At 52.6% G+C, this 17475-nt stretch overlaps 9 protein-coding genes across 9 annotated transcripts; 7 read left to right on the top strand and 2 right to left on the bottom strand.

Annotated features, from left to right (window-relative positions):
• Positions 1-12: 12 nt before the first annotated feature.
• Positions 13-1972, bottom strand: ASPSYDRAFT_138860 (putative GABA permease; the record flags this gene model as incomplete). The annotated part of the gene is made up of 8 exons (XM_040840880.1): positions 13-492; positions 552-881; positions 945-1342; positions 1402-1484; positions 1532-1621; positions 1671-1694; positions 1747-1817; positions 1868-1972. The coding sequence occupies 8 exons, from the start codon at positions 1970-1972 to the stop codon at positions 13-15; spliced, it is 1581 nt and encodes a 526-aa protein (XP_040707152.1).
• A 736-nt stretch (positions 1973-2708) lies between these two features.
• ASPSYDRAFT_53054 (uncharacterized protein) lies at positions 2709-4047 on the top strand (the record flags this gene model as incomplete). The annotated part of the gene is made up of 4 exons (XM_040848609.1): positions 2709-2867; positions 2919-3023; position 3324; positions 3578-4047. 4 exons carry the CDS (start codon positions 2709-2711, stop codon positions 4045-4047), a joined length of 735 nt encoding a protein of 244 aa, XP_040707153.1.
• A 261-nt stretch (positions 4048-4308) lies between these two features.
• ASPSYDRAFT_83417 (uncharacterized protein) lies at positions 4309-5559 on the top strand (the record flags this gene model as incomplete). The annotated part of the gene is made up of 1 exon (XM_040851221.1): positions 4309-5559. The coding sequence occupies one exon, from the start codon at positions 4309-4311 to the stop codon at positions 5557-5559; it is 1251 nt and encodes a 416-aa protein (XP_040707154.1).
• Positions 5560-5771: 212 nt separating this feature from the next.
• ASPSYDRAFT_138484 (DUF1993 domain-containing protein) lies at positions 5772-6302 on the top strand (the record flags this gene model as incomplete). The annotated part of the gene is made up of 1 exon (XM_040840846.1): positions 5772-6302. One exon carries the CDS (start codon positions 5772-5774, stop codon positions 6300-6302), a length of 531 nt encoding a protein of 176 aa, XP_040707155.1.
• A 403-nt stretch (positions 6303-6705) lies between these two features.
• On the top strand, positions 6706-8662 carry ASPSYDRAFT_63199 (uncharacterized protein; the record flags this gene model as incomplete). Its single annotated transcript, XM_040850226.1, has 5 exons — positions 6706-7246; positions 7300-7403; positions 7450-7993; positions 8055-8242; positions 8309-8662. 5 exons carry the CDS (start codon positions 6706-6708, stop codon positions 8627-8629), a joined length of 1698 nt encoding a protein of 565 aa, XP_040707156.1. The 3' UTR covers positions 8630-8662.
• A 371-nt stretch (positions 8663-9033) lies between these two features.
• Positions 9034-10227, top strand: ASPSYDRAFT_1153844 (NAD(P)-dependent alcohol dehydrogenase; the record flags this gene model as incomplete). Its single annotated transcript, XM_040840001.1, has 3 exons — positions 9034-9057; positions 9100-9222; positions 9269-10227. 3 exons carry the CDS (start codon positions 9034-9036, stop codon positions 10196-10198), a joined length of 1077 nt encoding a protein of 358 aa, XP_040707157.1. The 3' UTR covers positions 10199-10227.
• Positions 10228-10255: 28 nt separating this feature from the next.
• Positions 10256-11524, bottom strand: ASPSYDRAFT_83421 (alpha-hydroxy acid oxidase; the record flags this gene model as incomplete). Its single annotated transcript, XM_040851222.1, has 3 exons — positions 10256-10749; positions 10800-11381; positions 11449-11524. 3 exons carry the CDS (start codon positions 11522-11524, stop codon positions 10256-10258), a joined length of 1152 nt encoding a protein of 383 aa, XP_040707158.1.
• A 1390-nt stretch (positions 11525-12914) lies between these two features.
• ASPSYDRAFT_190537 (FGGY-family carbohydrate kinase) lies at positions 12915-15040 on the top strand. The gene is made up of 3 exons (XM_040843635.1): positions 12915-13225; positions 13293-13853; positions 13905-15040. Exons 1-3 carry the CDS (start codon positions 13085-13087, stop codon positions 14955-14957), a joined length of 1755 nt encoding a protein of 584 aa, XP_040707159.1. The 5' UTR covers positions 12915-13084; the 3' UTR covers positions 14958-15040.
• A 199-nt stretch (positions 15041-15239) lies between these two features.
• Positions 15240-17461, top strand: ASPSYDRAFT_53061 (uncharacterized protein; the record flags this gene model as incomplete). Its single annotated transcript, XM_040848610.1, has 3 exons — positions 15240-15475; positions 15534-16276; positions 16323-17461. 3 exons carry the CDS (start codon positions 15240-15242, stop codon positions 17459-17461), a joined length of 2118 nt encoding a protein of 705 aa, XP_040707160.1.
• Between the last annotated feature and the right edge of the window lie 14 nt (positions 17462-17475).

Here is a 17475-nt window from a genome sequence, read left to right on the forward strand (position 1 = left end):
AGTAACTGGTATTCAGTAATGAGTCTCGATAATAGGCCCCGTGTATACATGACGAGCACGCGCAAAATAATACACAATGCTCAACAAGATAACGCTGACCGTGCCCACAACACTAAAGTTCATCGTCTCCAGCACGACCGGCGTCTCGCTCGGCCAGAAGCTGAAGAACACCGCAATAAGCGCATAGACAATGGCAAAGATATTGATCAGCACGCCCCAGATCCCAGGGACATGGAACGGGCCCCAGACCAGCTTTGCGCCGATCGTGTTGACGGGCTCGTTCGAATCAGCGGAGAGATAGATGCTTTTGTTGAGACGCCGCCACAGGAGCAGGGCGGCGACTAGGATGTAGGACAGATACAGGCCGGAGATGGACATGGCGCAGAGGTCGTTGAACGCGACTTCAGATCCGATGGGGATCAGTGCCAGGAGGAAGGAGACTGCTGTCGTGAGCACAACCGACCAGACTGGGATGGCAGTCGTTGGAGAGACCTGGACTGTTAGCACTTCGTTTCCGTCCTATTTGTATAGACCTATTTATATAGACGTACTCGACTCCATAATCTCCAGCCCGGGACACCTCTGTCCCGCGAGAACGACCAGAACTGGCGAGAAGTTGCGGCCATCATGCCGGTGGACGAGCAGATACACACGGTTATAACAACGGCAGACATCGCAGCTGCACCTCCAACAGAGCCCGTCCCATTGCGGAAGATCTCCATGTATGGATATCCAGTCGGCGAGGCCAGGGCTGTGTCGAGATCTCCCAGACAGAACAGCACCGCGATCAACATCCCGAAGCCCAGCATGCCGTTGATCAGCACGCTGAGCAGGATGGACCGGGGAACGACCACCCTGGCGTTTTCAATTTCCTCCGACATCTAGACAGATATTAAACCTGAACCGCGGTATGTGGTGACTGGTGAGGAATGGCAGACACATACATGAACGGCAGCATCACCACCAGCAAATGCAAAGACACACCCGATCAGACCAACAAAAAACGACAGGCCGTCCGACGACCAGTTCCCCTGGTTGTTAAACTGCGTAAAGACGTCCCTGGCCGAGCCGATCTCTGCCAGCGACACGAGCGGGATCATCACGGCGAAGAAGCCCAGGATGTGCACGACGAGAATCAGGCCCTCGAGCCGGGGGAGCACGCTGCGGCCGACGATGTTGATTCCCACGGCGAAGGCGACCACGGCCCAGTAGTACATGGTCGGGTGCCAGGACGCGGGGACGTAGTCGGGGTGTGTGAGGACGGCGACTCCTTGGATCATGGTGCCTGTTAGATAGCACGCTGTTGCAAAGGTCGCCTGCCATCCGATTACCGTGAGCCAGCCTAGACTGTTAGATGCCGAAGTCTGAAGACTGCAGACTGAAGGAACCAGGTGAACGTACCAGATATGTAACTCAGGAATCTGACGCTGGAAGGAGGAGCCAGCATGGAAACCCAGTGGTACTGTCCTCCGGATGTTGGAGCCCTAACACGTTAGCACTGACGATGTTTTCCAGTTCCCGCGATACATACATTGAAGCCAGTTCCGACAAAACAACAAAAACACACGCGGTACCAATCCAGACAAAGATGAAGCCATATACAGTCCCAGCCGGACCACCGCTAAAGTCTGTCAGCTGCCTTCGAAGAACAGAATACGGCTTATACGAACTTGGTCAATGGCTGAAGGAACAAACTGTACAATTGTCAGTACTGCGATTTATAAGTGATTGTATCGTTCGACATACCATGTGAGTCCCTCCCAAGTGACGAGAATCGTACAGCTGAATCCGAGCATCGACACCAGCCCGAAGTTCCGCTGATCGAGTCAGTTACTGAGTCTTCCATTAATGCTTTAGAGGTTCCTACGCGGAGAACTTGCTTCTTGCCCAGTCGTGCCAGGACAGCATCGTCAGAGTCGCTGTCCCTCGCGGAGCCGTGCAGCTCATGGGGCTCGCTGAATGGAGTTTTCATATTGGAACTGTGTGATGGAAAGGAAAAGATCCAAATCCAGAAAGTCAAATCCAAAGTGCATTCAAAGCGAAGGGTTCAGGAATATAAATAAATAACCCGAGGATGGACGACAACGAGCCGGGAAGTTAGGGTAGCAGACGAGAGACACCCCTCATTCCAGGCCCATTTATGACCCATCGCAAAGTCAAAGTCCTGCCACGAGCTGATATAAGAAGTGCACTATAGCAAGGGTCCCCGGCAAGGGTCCCCGGCACAATGTAGCATTCATTTCCACGGCTAAGACATTTTTAATTGCGGATCACTCTGCCGCCCGCCGCCACCGGAATGTTCAGGACGGCGAGACCGTGTCGAATGACGAATCGTCTAATGATGTCGGGCAGTGCCAGGATCGAACTCAGACGGATTGATGCAATCGGAGAAATAGGGGAAATACGGAATACTCGCAGTGGGTCTTTGATTTGCAGGACACCACGATCTTGACACCAGTCGGATATCCCAGCCGACTAAGTCAACAGATCATATTCGTATTCGTCCAGTGATCTGCGGCCATGTCTGGCTCTAGAGTATATTTAACGCATTCGAGACGGATCCTGCAGGGTAAGTCCATCTCGGGCAAACATCCTGGGCACAACGCTGTCTGGCTATAGTTGGCTGGATATACTCTTAATAAAACAGCAACTCCCCGGCAACTCCCCTATCTTGACCTTTACGATGCTAGTACCACAGCCAGGCTAGCATGTCGAGATATCCAGAAGACAGCAATGCGCCAGCTGTGATTGTCCTGACGCGGTTCCTGCTGGTTACTTTGATTCTAGGAAGTCTCGCCCGGCTGGCGACCAAATGGTGGAAGTTTGGCACTTTCTTTCGAGATGACTACTACGCTCTGCTGGCCATGGTAAGCCTGAATTTGTCGGAATATGACGTTGGTTCGATTGACAACTTCTAGACAGCGTCGATCGCTCAGGCAGTGGCCGTCTCCATCGCCGTGAATCAGGGATATGGAAGCCCTATCGCGCAGCTCAGCGAGAGCCAGGTTGCTGCAATTCTCAAAGTGCGCTTATTAAACCCGCTTTATACTATAAGAGATGCTAATGGTGACGATCTGCTATGGTAAATGCAGGCTCAATATGCATCGACCCTCTTCTACGTCCTCGGCATCGCCCTCTCCCAGCTCTCGTTCCTCTGCTTCGTGCAATACCTCGCCTCCCGCAAGAACTACAGCTTCATGGCCCAGCAAGTTGCAATTGCCGTCGTGGCCGTAGTAGGCGTGTTTGGGTCGGCCTTTCAGTGCCATCCGCGACAATGGGACTATATCCATGATCGATGCTATAACCGTGTAAGGAAGACCAAGGGTAGTTTCCCAAGACTCACAATCTAACAATCGTAGGAGGCATGGTTCATCTACCTGGCTGCATCGATGATCCTGGCCGAAATGGCCATAATCGCACACGCTGTCGTCGTGCTGGTCAACGTGCAGACAACATGCAAGCGGCGACTCAACCTGACGTCCGTCTTTCTATTCCGCGTGGTGTACGTCAATCATCTTCAAAACCGAGGAGAACACTACTAACCAAGAACACTACTAAACTGATAATATTCACAGAGTCCCCAGCACATTAATCGCCCAAATCGTCCTAATCCACAAGACAATCAACACGCCCGATCCAACCGCACATACATGGTCCATCGCCGTCTGCACCCAGCTAGCCCTTTGTCTCAGCAACGTCACCGCCAGCACACCGCAGTTCGTGCCCATCCTGCGAAGTCTGCAGTCCACGGGGATGCGACTTGACGGGATGACAATCTCTCGGTACACGCACACGACGAGCCAGGACTCGCGGTCTAGATACTTTTTCTCGGCGAGGCTGACGGGTGGTGGTGGTGGTTCTGGGCTTGAGCTGGATGATATCCCGTTGGCGGTTACGAAGACGATTGTTACGGGTGGATATCCGGAGAATCATCTGGATGATGGCCAGGAGCGTGATCGTGAGGAGAATGGGAGTCAGTCGAGCCAGGCGGGGATTATTCGGGCGACGAGGACGTTTGATATTACGGAGGAGCATGTCGGGAGATAACATGTTAGAGAGTGGTTGTTTCTACTCTGATAGATTTGTATATACATTAATACAAACAGCAGTATATTTGAATGTTCGACTCATTGGCTAATAGATACGAACTTAATAAGCCAATGAAAGTGGGTTAAGACAAAGCTGGTTGTATTCACTACTATGATGTATTATTCCCTGGTTTCGGTGCGTAACACATGCGTTGTTGACATCTCTCAACCCAACATTGACTCATCTCCAGAAACAATCACTGCCTAGTATTACAGCAAGATGGGAATCTTACCCTACATTGGTTTTGCAGTTGCAGCTGTCATCTACTACAGACGCAGGACCCCCAACCATCCCCAACCCAACACCGACTTCAAAACAGGCCCGGAATGCCTCAAAATCATCGAAGGCTCGTACCATCCAGACGGAAGAAGAAACTACCTCTCCGAGCACGACGCAAGGGCGCTTGAAAACGAGACAATCCAGAGGGTATTCGGCATCCGCAACGCCTTTACCACCTGCGACAGGCACGAAGCAAAGCGGTTTGTCCAGGGGGTTACCAGGCTTATGAAGCTCACTGATACGGGTTGGGATGGACTTGGTCGTGTCCTATATCGCACCGCCTGGGATACGCTGGACATGGAACTTGCGACGGGCGACAGAACTCGAGTTAACCTGGCGTCTGTGACACAAGTCCTGGCGCTGAAGTCTTCTCTTTCTGTCTTTTTCCATATGACAGATAAGGTTGACAATGGAGGTCTCCTTGACCTGGCTGCGACAATACACAGGACCTGGGTCGATATGAAGAGGGAGGAACCAGACGTGAAAGACTTCAAGGATAACCACGATCTCCAGAATAAACTCTCCGCCGTCTTCCCTGGGCGCGACAAAATCCTCGATGCACGTTCCAACCCGCTGAATCTAATCTTACCCAGTTTCGAGACCGTCTGGCGTGTTGCATTGAGATTATTCCTAGAACTACATCGCCGCGACAGCGACAACCAGGACGATATATTAACTCTCGTTGCATTCGCACAAAAGCCAACAGACGCCCAGTTTAAAACTGAAGCGTACGAGAATAAGATCTCTGCAAGGTCCCTCGTCAAGGAAGCCTTTCGTCTATACCCGTCTACCAGACGAATCCGGCGCGCGTACCTATTCAGCGACGCTGAGAACAGAATTACTTGCACCGCCAACGTGGAAGCTTGCCAGACTGACCCAAAAGTATGGGGAGAAGACGCGATGGAATTCAAGCCCGCGAGATGGAAGAAAGCGGGCGTCGTGCAGGACCTGGCGTTTCTTGCGTTTGGTGGGCGGCCGTTTCTGTGTCCGGCGAGTCAGGACTTTGGACTCAGGGTTGTTGGGCTGATTGCGGGTGTTCTGTTGGATATCTTTGGTGATGAATGGGGTTTGGAATTGGATGCAGAGGAGATGAAGGGGTTGGGGTCTGGAGAGAGGTTGAGCAATGATCGTGATGCTTATGACGGTGTGTTTGCCAATATCGGTGAGCTTTGGAAAGACCGTCTGGAATAGACGGTGTAAACTACACAAAGCTTACTTATTCGAGTAAGATATCTTAGCGTTTACTGATAGATCTCTTGATCTATACGGAGTGGAGATCGGAGCAGACCGCCGACTTGTTATTAGTGCTTACAACAGATCCACCGTGGTAACTGGCTATTTATTGCAGATGATTCCCACCCTCTTAATATTTCAAAATTTCAAATTCCGTGCTATTTACCATCATGGCCACCTACGACAGCACCATCGCCATAACCCAAGGCATCCTAACCACCCTCACCCACATCCTCACCAAAGCCGAACAAGAACACCCCAACCCATCCTCCCTCCTCGACGCCCGCCTACACCCAGACATGTACCCGCTAACCGACCAAGTCCGCTGCCTGACTCAATTCTCCGAATACCTGTGCGCGCGCCTCTCAGACCGCGAGGCTACCCAGCTCGGGTCCAAACCAAACACATTCGCCGAATGCCACGCGCGCATCGAGGGCGTTCTACAGACCCTGCGCGGGGCGGATAGAGATCTAGTGAATGCGCAGGGCGAGGCTGTTAAGCCGACGAGTCGAGGCCCGCTGGGCGATGTGGATATGAGCGGTGCGGTGTATGCGCATGCGGTTGTGCTGCCGAATATCTACTTCCATTTGGCGACAGTGTATGGGATTCTGAGGGCGCAGGGGGTGCGGGTTGGCAAGATGGATTATTATCAGGGGTTTGTGCCGTTGCAGGGGCCGGCATCAACTGGAAACCATGCTTGATGCATCTACTGCTTAGACTATTATTTCTGAATTGATATCTCCACTACCTAGTACAATCAATACAATTTTGGAACTACGCAGATGAGAGTGGAGACCTTGTGACTGAAGTGTAAACTCGACGAGAGTAGACGGCGAAAACGGCGAATTCCCCGAGTTAGGGCCTGGTGAATCATAATATGGGGACAAGTGGGTATAGCTTCGACTCCGCTGGAGATTCCCAACCTTACCGAGCTACCTGACCTGAATGAGGGATTGATGATTTAAGTGTTCTCGTGATACATAACTTTGTTTCATCGGTCATCCTGACTTGACTTGACTTCTCTTCTACAAATATCGTCGCAGGCGACAGACACCATCTCTACACAATATTCAGATATCCAGATTTCAGATATCCAGATCCAAAATGGTAACCTTTAAAAACGACATCGAACTAGACCACCGCCAAAGCACAAACGCAAAGAGCAACCACTACGAACAGACCCCAGCAGACCACGCGGTGCCATCAAGCTATCAAGCTATCAACCCAACCGCAGAACCATGGGCATTCGAGAACTGGATCCCAGGCGGCTACAAGCAGTCCCGGATGCTACGCTTCCGCAATCCCTCAACAATGTACAAGATGGTCAACCTCTTCGCCGGCATCGCCATCTGCTTCTACGGGTACGACCAGGGCGTCATGTCGCTGGTGAACCAGAACCCGGACTACCAGAAGCTGATGGGGATCTACCCTCTGAAGGGTAGTTCGCGGAATACCGCAGCCGAGGGGGGGATTGTTGCGGTGTACTACGGGGGCACGCTGGTTGGGGCGCTGATGGCGGGCTCGTTGGCGGATCGGTGTGGGAGGATCAAGGCGATTGTGTTTGGGTGTTTGTGGGCGCTGCTGGGGTCGGTGCTGCAGGCGTCTGCGTATAATATTACGTGGATGTGCTGTGTTAGGGTTATTTGTGCGTATCTGTATCCTTTTCTTGAAAGAATGTGCAGAAGGTTGACTTGATAGGTGGTATTGGGGTTGGCTCGATTGACTGCGTCGTCCCCGTCTGGTCTGCAGAAGTGAGCAGCCACTCTGCGCGAGGAGCGTTTCTTGCTCTTGAATTCGTCATGGTATGTTACCTCGTTGTCCTAATAAGGCTGCAGAGCTAAGAGTTAGAACATCGGCGGTCTGGCAATGGCCTTCTGGATCGAATACTTCGCCTCGCTGAACCCCGACGAGTCCATGGCCTGGCGCACCCCGCTAGCCCTGCAACTAATCTTCATCTTCATCATCGGGATCGGCATCAACTTCTTCCCCGAGTCTCCGCGCTGGCTGATGAAGATGGGCCGGCACGACGAAGCCCGCGACATCCTGCAGTCCACCCGCTCCGACAGCAGCGGCGTGGAAGCCGAAACACAGCAGATCATCCAGAACGTGCAGCACGAGATGAAAGTCGCCTCGGCGAACCAGTACACGGCGATGATCTTCCCCCGGGATAAATACACGCGAGGGCTGCGGTGGCGCGTCTTCCTCGCCGTGTGGCTGCAGATCATGCAGGAGCTGGTCGGCATCGGCGTGATTACAGTGTATGCGGTGGATTTGTTTGCGACGGCCGGGTTTAGCAAGACGCTGTCGAAGTTGCTGTCTGGGTTTAATAACATTAGTTATATGTTTTCGGTGTTTTTTGCGGTCATCACCCTGGATCGATATGGGCGTCGTCGTAAGCCTTCTCATTCATATCTTATACCTCACGCACTGACACTTGCTAATACCGGTTATAGAAACAATGGTCTGGGGCGCCGTGACGATGGGGCTGACGCTTCTCGTCGGCGGGATACTCGACATGTACGCGCAAGAACCAGGCCCCAACCAGAGGAAATACGGCGCTGGCGTGGCCGCAATGACCTTCTTCTACACGGCAACGTTCGGCGCGACCTGNCTAACCACGCCATGGCTATACCCAACAGAGGTGCGAACCAACTCCCAAGCTACCTTATCTTTTCACTAGTAAACGGTGGTTAATGGTTATGTATAGATATTCCCCCTAATCGTGCGCGCCAAAGGCGGCGCCTGGTCGGTAGTGGGCTGGTCGATTGGCAACGGCGTCGTCACGATGATAACGCCCTTCCTGTTCCAGGCGATCGGGTACGGCACGCTGCTGCTCCTCTGTGGGCTGAATTTCATGGTGATTCCGTTCCTACTGGTGCTGTACCCGGAGACGGCGGGGCGGAGTCTGGAGCAGATGGACACTTTCTTTGATGATGCGGACAGCTGGAATGTTTTTGCTGCGAGTCGGCAGATTCGGGAGAAGGGGGTTGAGGATTGGAAATGGACGAGGAGGGTTACTACGGAGTAGTTTAGAGTAGGAAACCTGACAGTCACTATGTACATGACAATAACATAGTTAATGCAATCTTGACTGACTTCATAAGACTGTCGGACCCGTTTCCTTGCCGACTGATACGTATTACCCGAAAAGGCCTGGATTCGGGACCGGGACCCGTCAATCGTAATTCAACTTGCCGGTCGGTCTCCAGATCGGACCGTCAGCGACGGCGAGACGGCGAGACGGCGAGAAGTCGAGAGTCGGAAGGATGTGGAGTGAGAAGTCGAGAAGGATGTGGAGTGGTGGGTATAGATGCAGTGGGGACGGCGACGACGGCGAAGACTCCGAAGAACAGAATGGACCAAATGTATAAGTATGGGGAGAGAACATTGAGGGCCAAATTACAATTTACAATTTACAAACAGTCTACCACAATGCACCTCCCAGATTCTACAAAAGTAAGTGTGCTGACCTTGCTACGGTCCATACTAACAAGAAAGAACCGCGCCTTCGTCCTCGAAAGGATCCAGAAATTCACCTTTGAAGACCGCCCACTCCCAACACTGCAAGACCCCCACGATGTCCTCGTCAGGGTCAAATACACCGGAATCTGCGGCAGCGATGTAAGTCTAAGCCTACTCTAGTTGATATAATCTAATACACCAGCAGGTCCACTACTGGACAAGCGGCCAAATCGGACACTTCAAAGTAACCCAGCCCCTGATCCTCGGCCACGAATCTTCAGGAACAGTCGAACAGGTCGGATCGGCCGTGACAACACTGCAGCCCGGCGACAACGTCACCTTGGAACCAGGCGAGCCCTGTCGGCGCTGCGACCCGTGCAAGGCCGGGAAATACAATCTCTGCGCGGACATGGCCTTTGCCGCGACGCCGCCGTTCGACGGCACCCTGGCCAAGTATTACAGGCTTTCAGAGGATCTGTGCTACAAGCTCCCTGGGAATCTAACGCTCGAGCAAGGGTCCCTTGTGGAGCCGCTGGGCGTTGCGACGCATCTTGTGCGGCAGGGAGGTGTATCGCCCGGTCAAACGGTTGTGGTGTTTGGGGCTGGGCCTGTCGGGTTGCTTTGTTGTGCTGTGGCAAGGGCATTCGGGGCGAAGAAGGTTGTTGCGGTTGATATCCAGCAGAATAGGGTCGATTTTGCGAACAAGTATGCTGCCACGTCCGGGTTTATACCAGAGGGTGGAGTGTCTGCCGCTGAGAATGCGTCTCGGCTGCGCGTGGAGAGCGGGCTCGGGGATGGTTCTGATGTTGTTATTGATGCCTCTGGGGCTGAGGCGTCTATTAACACTGGTATCCATGTTCTCCGGCCTGGGGGCACGTATGTGCAGGGTGGAATGGGCCGGGATGAAGTGCGGTTCCCGATTACGGCGGTTTGCACCAAGGAGATTAATGTGAAGGGCAGTTTCCGGTATTCTGGGGGCGACTACCGGCTTGCAATTGAGCTACTCGCAGCAGGAAAGGTCTCGGTTGATGAACTCATTACGGGCGTGTATGAGTTTGAGGATGCTGAGCTGGCGTTCAAGCAGGTTAGGGCTGGGGGTGGCATCAAGACTTTGATAAAGGGGGTCAAAGATTAACTATTAAATGAGTATTATATCATGCTTAAAATGGCTTGACTATGGCATTTGTATTCTCTACAACTTCGCGTAGAACCCCCCGTCCAGCTTCGCCAGGCTGGATGGCTTGATATCAGCCAGCGTTCTGCACCCAGCCAGTGCCATAGTGTGTATAAACTCAGACTGGAGAATCTCCAGCCCCCTGGCCACTCCCTGCTCGCCTGCAACCGCCAGTCCCCAGAGGGGGACCCTGCCGATCATGACGCCGTCCGCGCCCAGGGCTACGGCCTTGAAGATGTCGCTGCCCTTGCGAATGCCGCCGTCTACCCAGACTTGCATGTTCTTGCTGCTCTTCCGCGCGGCCTCAACGCACTCCGGTAACGAGTCCAGCGTCGGCAGTGCAGACTCGAGCTGTCTGCCGCCGTGGTTTGACACGATGATGCCGGTGACGTTGGCTGGAGACGAAGCAGCAATCTCGACATCCTCTGCTGTACTGACTCCTTTCAGCCAGATCTCCATCTTCGTAATCGACCGCAGCCATAACAACGATTCTTCCCACGTAAGCGCATCATCTGCAAACCATAAGCTTAGCCCTGTTATATCCGTATATATAGTCACATACCAGCCTCATTCGGCTCCTCAACCACTTCCCCATCCTTAAGAACATGCTGCACCATGGGCCCAACCTTTGTCTCGCCAAAATTCGGCAGCGACAGATGTCGCGGCAGTCCAAACCCATTCCGACTCATATTATACCGATTCCCCAGCCTCGGCGTGTCCACCGTCAGCATCACAGCTTTATACCCCGCCCTCTCCGCCCTCCTCACCAGGTCCTCCGTCGCACTGCGGTTCTTGAAGATATAAAGCTGCAGCATATACGTATTACCAGGTACAGCCTCATCACCAGCCCTCTTCACATCCTCCAGCGACGTCGTCGCATACGTGGAAACACCCATGGGGATCCCGGCCTTTGCTGCCGCGCGGGCGGTTGCCTTCTCGCCGTCCGGATGCGCAAGACACTGCATCCCCGACGGGGCGACGACGAGCGGGAATGGCGTTGACGCTGAGCCGCCGAGGAGGAGGGTCTTCTGGCTTTGGATCTTGGAGACATCGCGGAGAATGCGCGGGCGGATCTTGTACCGGTCGAAGGCGGCGATGTTGCCTTGTAATGCGAGACCAGTTTCGGAGCCCTCGTTGAAGTATTCTACGGTTGTCAACGTCTATTCTGTTCTATCCAAATCGGACGTTAATTAATGGTGATGGGGTCCTACCGCGGACAGTCTTGCTCAAGACAGAGGTTGCTGCCTCTTCGAGGTCTTTGATGCAGAGGATGCTGGATAATGTCATGGCTGCTGACGGAGTTAATTAATCTGTTACAGTCAGTTCCCTACAGCGACAGCTTCCATAAAATATAAAAGATTCAATGATATCCATCTCAGACCACTACATCCCCCCAGCATCCGGTGTATAAACCTAAAGGTCCGGTCCGCCAATCAGACCGCCCGGCGAGAACGCCAGCGACGGAAAATTGCATTTCCACCAATCATTTCCCTTGTTATCCGGTAAACGGCGGAGACCTGCCCGGCGTCCTGTCACTGCCAATTGGTCTTGTAGATATAGTCTAATGGCTCGATAGCCGATCCGACACTGACAGACTGAGTTCATGCCGTCTCGCCCGAGTCTAGGTCTCGGCTTGTCGCTACTCGCTGCTGAATACTGAATACTGAATAGGTACTCCGTCCCGCGATGCAGGGTGTTCTCCGGCATCGGCTTGCCAGGAAATCAATTCCCGACGCGCAGGATCAGGTTGGATTTGCCGTCTGGAATTCTTTATTCTTTCGGTGAACGGCTATTGATGTGGGAAGGTATATGTAGCTGTTTGAGGGATTTATCAAGAGGGAGTTCTCCTTCATGCCGTATCGGGAATTTAACTCCAAACTAACTCAGTACAAGGAAATTCGGCATTATATTTCTGGCGATGTTTGAGACCAGATTTATCAATGTCATTGTCATTGTCATTGTCATGGCAGGGATAAGACTCAGCAACGATAATAGCCAGGGCTCGGAACTACGGTCGTAGGGCTAGAACATCATACTCCCGAACAGCTTGCATGGCCTATAATCTTCCTTGGCACGCCAACTTGCTTAGGTACTCTCAGGTAAAACGGAGGAGCGTCAGCCCATTATCCAAGGTTACTCCAGGTTACTTCATTCAGACGGCGGCGTCACAGTAGGTGATTTAGTTTGGAGGGGTCTCTGGTGTTGAAATCTGGGGAATCCGGGGAAATTCTTCACTCTATCTGTATATCTATTAACCTGCATTCCTAGCCCAAGTGTACCATTCTAAACGTCAATTGTTTGTGTTGGCTCTGGAGTTTTGGATCTAGCTGCTCGGCTGCGTCGAAATTGGTGATTCCGTGGGTTGATGTACCCCGATGACCTTTCATTGAGGATTTTATGACCCTCCATTGAGGATTCTCTCGAATGCGACTCACAAAAGCCTCTGGCTCTGGAAAGGACCGCCAGAAGGGTTTGATGGGCAGTCAGAATGCAAACACCTCGAACATGCAAACATGCAGAGTAGACCGACGATTCGGTCTCGCATCCAATGATATCCCCGGGAACTTCGCCGAATCGCACAGTGATCATCATTAGGCCTGCAGTGATCGGGAAAAACGGCGGATTCTCCGATCCAGCACTGTTTGTGTTACTTCACATTCAACACTCGGCTGCTCTTCACAAATGCAGATTTATTCTCGCTTTGTTTCATTATTGTAACACTGAAGTACCTGGACCTCGCCATAAATATGCCTCCACTGCGGGGACCAAGTAGAGTTCCTTCCTGACAAACCTGACTTCTTCTTCTCTTCTTCTTCTCACTACCCAATTTTTACCATTTCTACCACGATGCAAGTCAAGAAAGGTTACTATATCGGCATCGATGTCGGCACCGGGAGTGCGCGTGCCTGTATCATCGACCACAATGGCGACATTGTCGGTCTCGCATCCAAGGAGATTGGCCTCTGGCAACCAGAACAGGAGTACTACGTGTGTCTGACCACTGACAATCACCATTATCATCTACGCGAGTCAAACTAACAGCTATCACGAATAGGAACAATCAACTACCAACATCTGGCAATGCATCTGCACCGCAGTCCGCCAGGCTCTCGCCGAGCAAAACATCCCCCCAGCAGAAATTCACGGCATCGGCTTCGACGCGACCTGCTCGCTCTCCGTCTTCTCATCCAAAACCGACTGCCCGGTCTCCGTCACCGGTCCAGACTTCAATACCGATCGCAACGTTATCCTGTGGCTGGACCACCGCGCTGCAAAGGAAACGGACCTGATTAACGCGACGAAGCACAAGGTGCTGCGCTATGTCGGCGATACAATGTCTCTGGAGATGGAGATTCCGAAGATTCTGTGGCTGAAAAATCATATGCCGCCCGAGGTGTTTTCGGAGTGCAAGTTCTATGACCTTGTCGATGCGCTGACCCATATTGCGACGGGCGGCGAGGCGCGCAGTTTCTCGAGCATGGTGTGTAAGCAGGCCTATCTGCCAAAGGGGGTTGAGGGAAGTACGACAGGGTGGCAGAAGGATTTCCTTGAGGAGATAGGGCTGGGTGATCTGGCGAACGGAGGCTTCAGTCAGATTGGTGGTGTGAATGGCGAAGTGAGTAGTCAAACTAATCTCTTCGCTTCCTGTATTCTAATTGTATAACAGAACGGTCAGCATCTAAGCGCGGGTGAACGCGCTGGTACCCTATGCGAAAAGGCAGCCAGCGAGCTCGGCCTCCGCCCTGGTATCGCCATTGGAAGTGGTGTCATTGATGCATATGCAGGCTGGATTGGAACCGTTGGCGCTAAGGTGGAAATGCAACTGAACGGTCACAGGGGGACCACATACAAGGCAGGCGACGGTCGTGTTGAAGCATTCAAACGCCTCGCTGTCGTGGCCGGGACGTCAACCTGCCACATCGCAATGTCACCCAGCCCGGTGTTCGTCCCCGGTGTATGGGGTCCATACCGAGATACCATCTTCGCCGACTGCTGGATGGCTGAGGGAGGCCAATCCGCAACCGGCCAACTTTTAAGACATGTCCTTGAAACACATCCGGCATCAAAAGCAGCTTTCGCCCTCGCTGAAAGCCAAGGAACAAACATTTTCAGCCTCCTCAACACCCACCTCAAAACCCTAATCGCCAAGCGCAAGCTCCCCTGCATCGGCGAACTAGCGCGATATTTCTTTTTCTACGGCGACCTCTTCGGAAACCGGTCACCTCTCGCAGACCCGAAAATGACAGGCTCCCTTGTCGGTCTCACCAGTGACACCTCTATCGAAAACCTTGCGATCCACTACTACGGCACGCTTGAATTCATCGCCTTGCAAACAAAGCAGATCGTCGACACAATGAACAACTCCGGCCACTCAATCAGCTCTATATTCATGTCCGGATCGCAGTGCCAGAATGACATACTGGTCAAGTTGATTGCGTCCGCGTGTAACATGCCCGTTGTGGTTCCGCGCGGACGTTATGTCGAGGCGGCTGTGTGCCACGGGGCTGCCATGCTGGGTGTTAAGGCCGGAAATGTAGATTCCGAGGGACATACTGTTGATTTGTGGGATGTTATTGACCACATGAGTAAGCATGGGAGCATCTTCTATCCGACTGAGGGCGGACATGAGAAGGCGCTTCTTGCCGCCAAGTATGAGGTGTTTCTGGACCAGTGTCAGCGGCAGCGTGAGTATCGTGCCATGGTAGACAAGGTTTTTTGAACCCTATACTTATTACTTTAATATCATGGTTCAACATTGAATTTGGTGATAAAGCCCGCATAATATAGCAACATTTGTCGAACAGAAAGACAGCCAATAATGTAATGAGTAATTGTAAATGCTATATTACATAAATATATGTAAATCACATAAATACTTTATGAATACTCGATGAATACTCCCCTCGTCTGTCAGATCACGTGATCTCCCCAGTTTTTCTCCCCGGATATCCGACCAACATCACAACTGCATCTACAACCAATTGGCGTCTTAATCAATGACATGGATCCAGACGTAGAAGGCTCATCTCCCCGATCAGAGAACCACCAAGAGGACAGCCAGCCACCTCCGAATAAAAGACCGAAAACCGGCACAGTGCGCCGAAAGCCCGCCTGCCAAACGTGCCGACGGCGAAAGATCCGCTGCGACAATGGGCAGCCAGCGTGCGGGTTCTGCTACTCTAACGAGATTGACTGTGTGTATGTTTCGCGCGGAGACGATAGTACAATAGGTCGACAGTACGTGCCCACGATTTCATGACGTTTTGCAAAGTCTTTCGTTCTAAATTCTGAATAGGGAGTTCGCGAAAGTACTAGACCGGCTGGAAACGTTATCCAAGACAGTGGACAACATCCAGCGGCTTTTGAGCTCGCGGACAGAAACACCGCAGCCAAACTGGGACCGGGGACAGATACTACAACTCCCAGAGCGTCACGAGCGCGAGCGCGAGCGCGTTCCCATCAGAGCAGTGGAGTGGCAACAGGATTACCTGCAGATCCCAGCATGCCGATGCAGCGCCGATGCAGTACTCACTTGGCCTATATTCAACGGCCAGTTCCGGGAAAACTCACTTATCACTACGCTGTTCCAGTACTCACACGGGGTGGTTGAGTATAGGTCGACCGAGTCAGGGACGCTGCCTGATGGGCTGCGCTTCACCCCCGACGAACAGATACCGGCGCTGGTGGACCAGTTTATTCAGAATGTGCACACGAAGAATCCGATTTTGGATTTGGATTCGCTTATTCGGTCTGGACGGCATGCTGCGGAGTTTGGTCTGCAGTGGGACGCGCAGTCTTGTTTGGTTCTGATAGCTTGTGCGCTGGGGTGTATCTCGCAGCCGTTTACGGCTTCTACTACGCAAGGGCCGCAGGGTACAGGGTCGCTTCATGAAGGGTCTGGGTGGCGCAGCGCTGGCTCGACGTCGAGTTCTGAGAGTCACTTGCGTGAGGGTGAGGCCTTCTTTATGATGGCGCGGAAGAGGATCGGATTGTTGCAATATTCTGTTATCGGAGCGGAATGCCACTTTTTTGCGGGAGGTATGTTGATGATTGAATTAGTATTTTATCGAAGCTAACTTGACAGTGTATCTGATGTATACGTTTCGGCCGCTCTCAGCCTGGAATCACTTCTACCAAGCCTCGACATTCTACCGACTGCGCCTGAGGTTGATTGAAGGCCTTGATAGAACGGTGTACGAGGCTGAGCAACAACCATCTGTCGCTCAACGCTTCGAGCAAAGCTTGTACTGGTCGTGCTTTAAATCCGAAGTGGAAATCCGCGTCGAACTACCATTACCCCAGTCTGCGATTGCGGAATACGAATACCCAGCTCTCTTCCCTACGCCTCCTACACTGTCAGACGAATACCCGAAACACCGCGACCAAATGTCTGACTGGAACCGCTCCGAAACCCCATCGGTTCTCGACCCAGTAGGCCTGCCTGGCGGCCCTGGCCTAGGCGTATCGAACCACATCACAAAGCTCTTCAACGAAGAACAAAGCTGGTACTACTACCTGACCGAAGTCGCCCTACGACGCATCGGCAATAGAATCCTGAACGCATTCTACCGCGGCGATTCCTCCACCTGGTCAAACATCCGACCCCTGATCCCAATGGCGCTCGAGTTCGAGTCCCAAATCAACGCATGGTTCGCAAACCTGCCGCCCGCGATGAAATACTACGAAAGCAACGCAAGCCCAGGCGGCGGCGCTCCCCACCAACAAGGATACACCGCAGACACCCGCGAGTCCATCTCCCTCGAACTAAGCTGGGCGCTGAGCAACCGTTTCCTGGAAATACGGCTCTGGCTGTACCAGCCGTTCCTGTATTTCGCGGTTCACCACCCCATCGGCCCAACCGCGGCTGCTGCCGCATCTGCAACAAGAGTCATTCTCCCGCCTCCCATCAACAACGAGGAGTCGGCCATCATCCAAGACCTCGTCCAGTCCGGTCTCGACTGTAGTCTGAAGATCCTTCAAGCGCGGTGTCTTCGCCACCGACACCACGGTATCTGGTTTGACCTTCGAGCTTTGGTGACGACATCATTAATATTCATTGCGTTAACACGGAGCGGAAATATCAAACTCCCTAATATACATCCCGACGGATTAAAGGCGCATCTAAGTCCCACGCTTGAAACCCTGACGTACTGGGAAGACGAAGCGCCTGATATCAAGAAGGCACGCGGTGTTTTGGATAATCTGCTTCGGGATCTGGGCTGATGAGACTGGATCAA

Source organism: Aspergillus sydowii (genome assembly GCF_001890705.1).
Source record: "Aspergillus sydowii CBS 593.65 unplaced genomic scaffold ASPSYscaffold_1, whole genome shotgun sequence".
NCBI lineage: Eukaryota > Fungi > Ascomycota > Eurotiomycetes > Eurotiales > Aspergillaceae > Aspergillus > Aspergillus sydowii.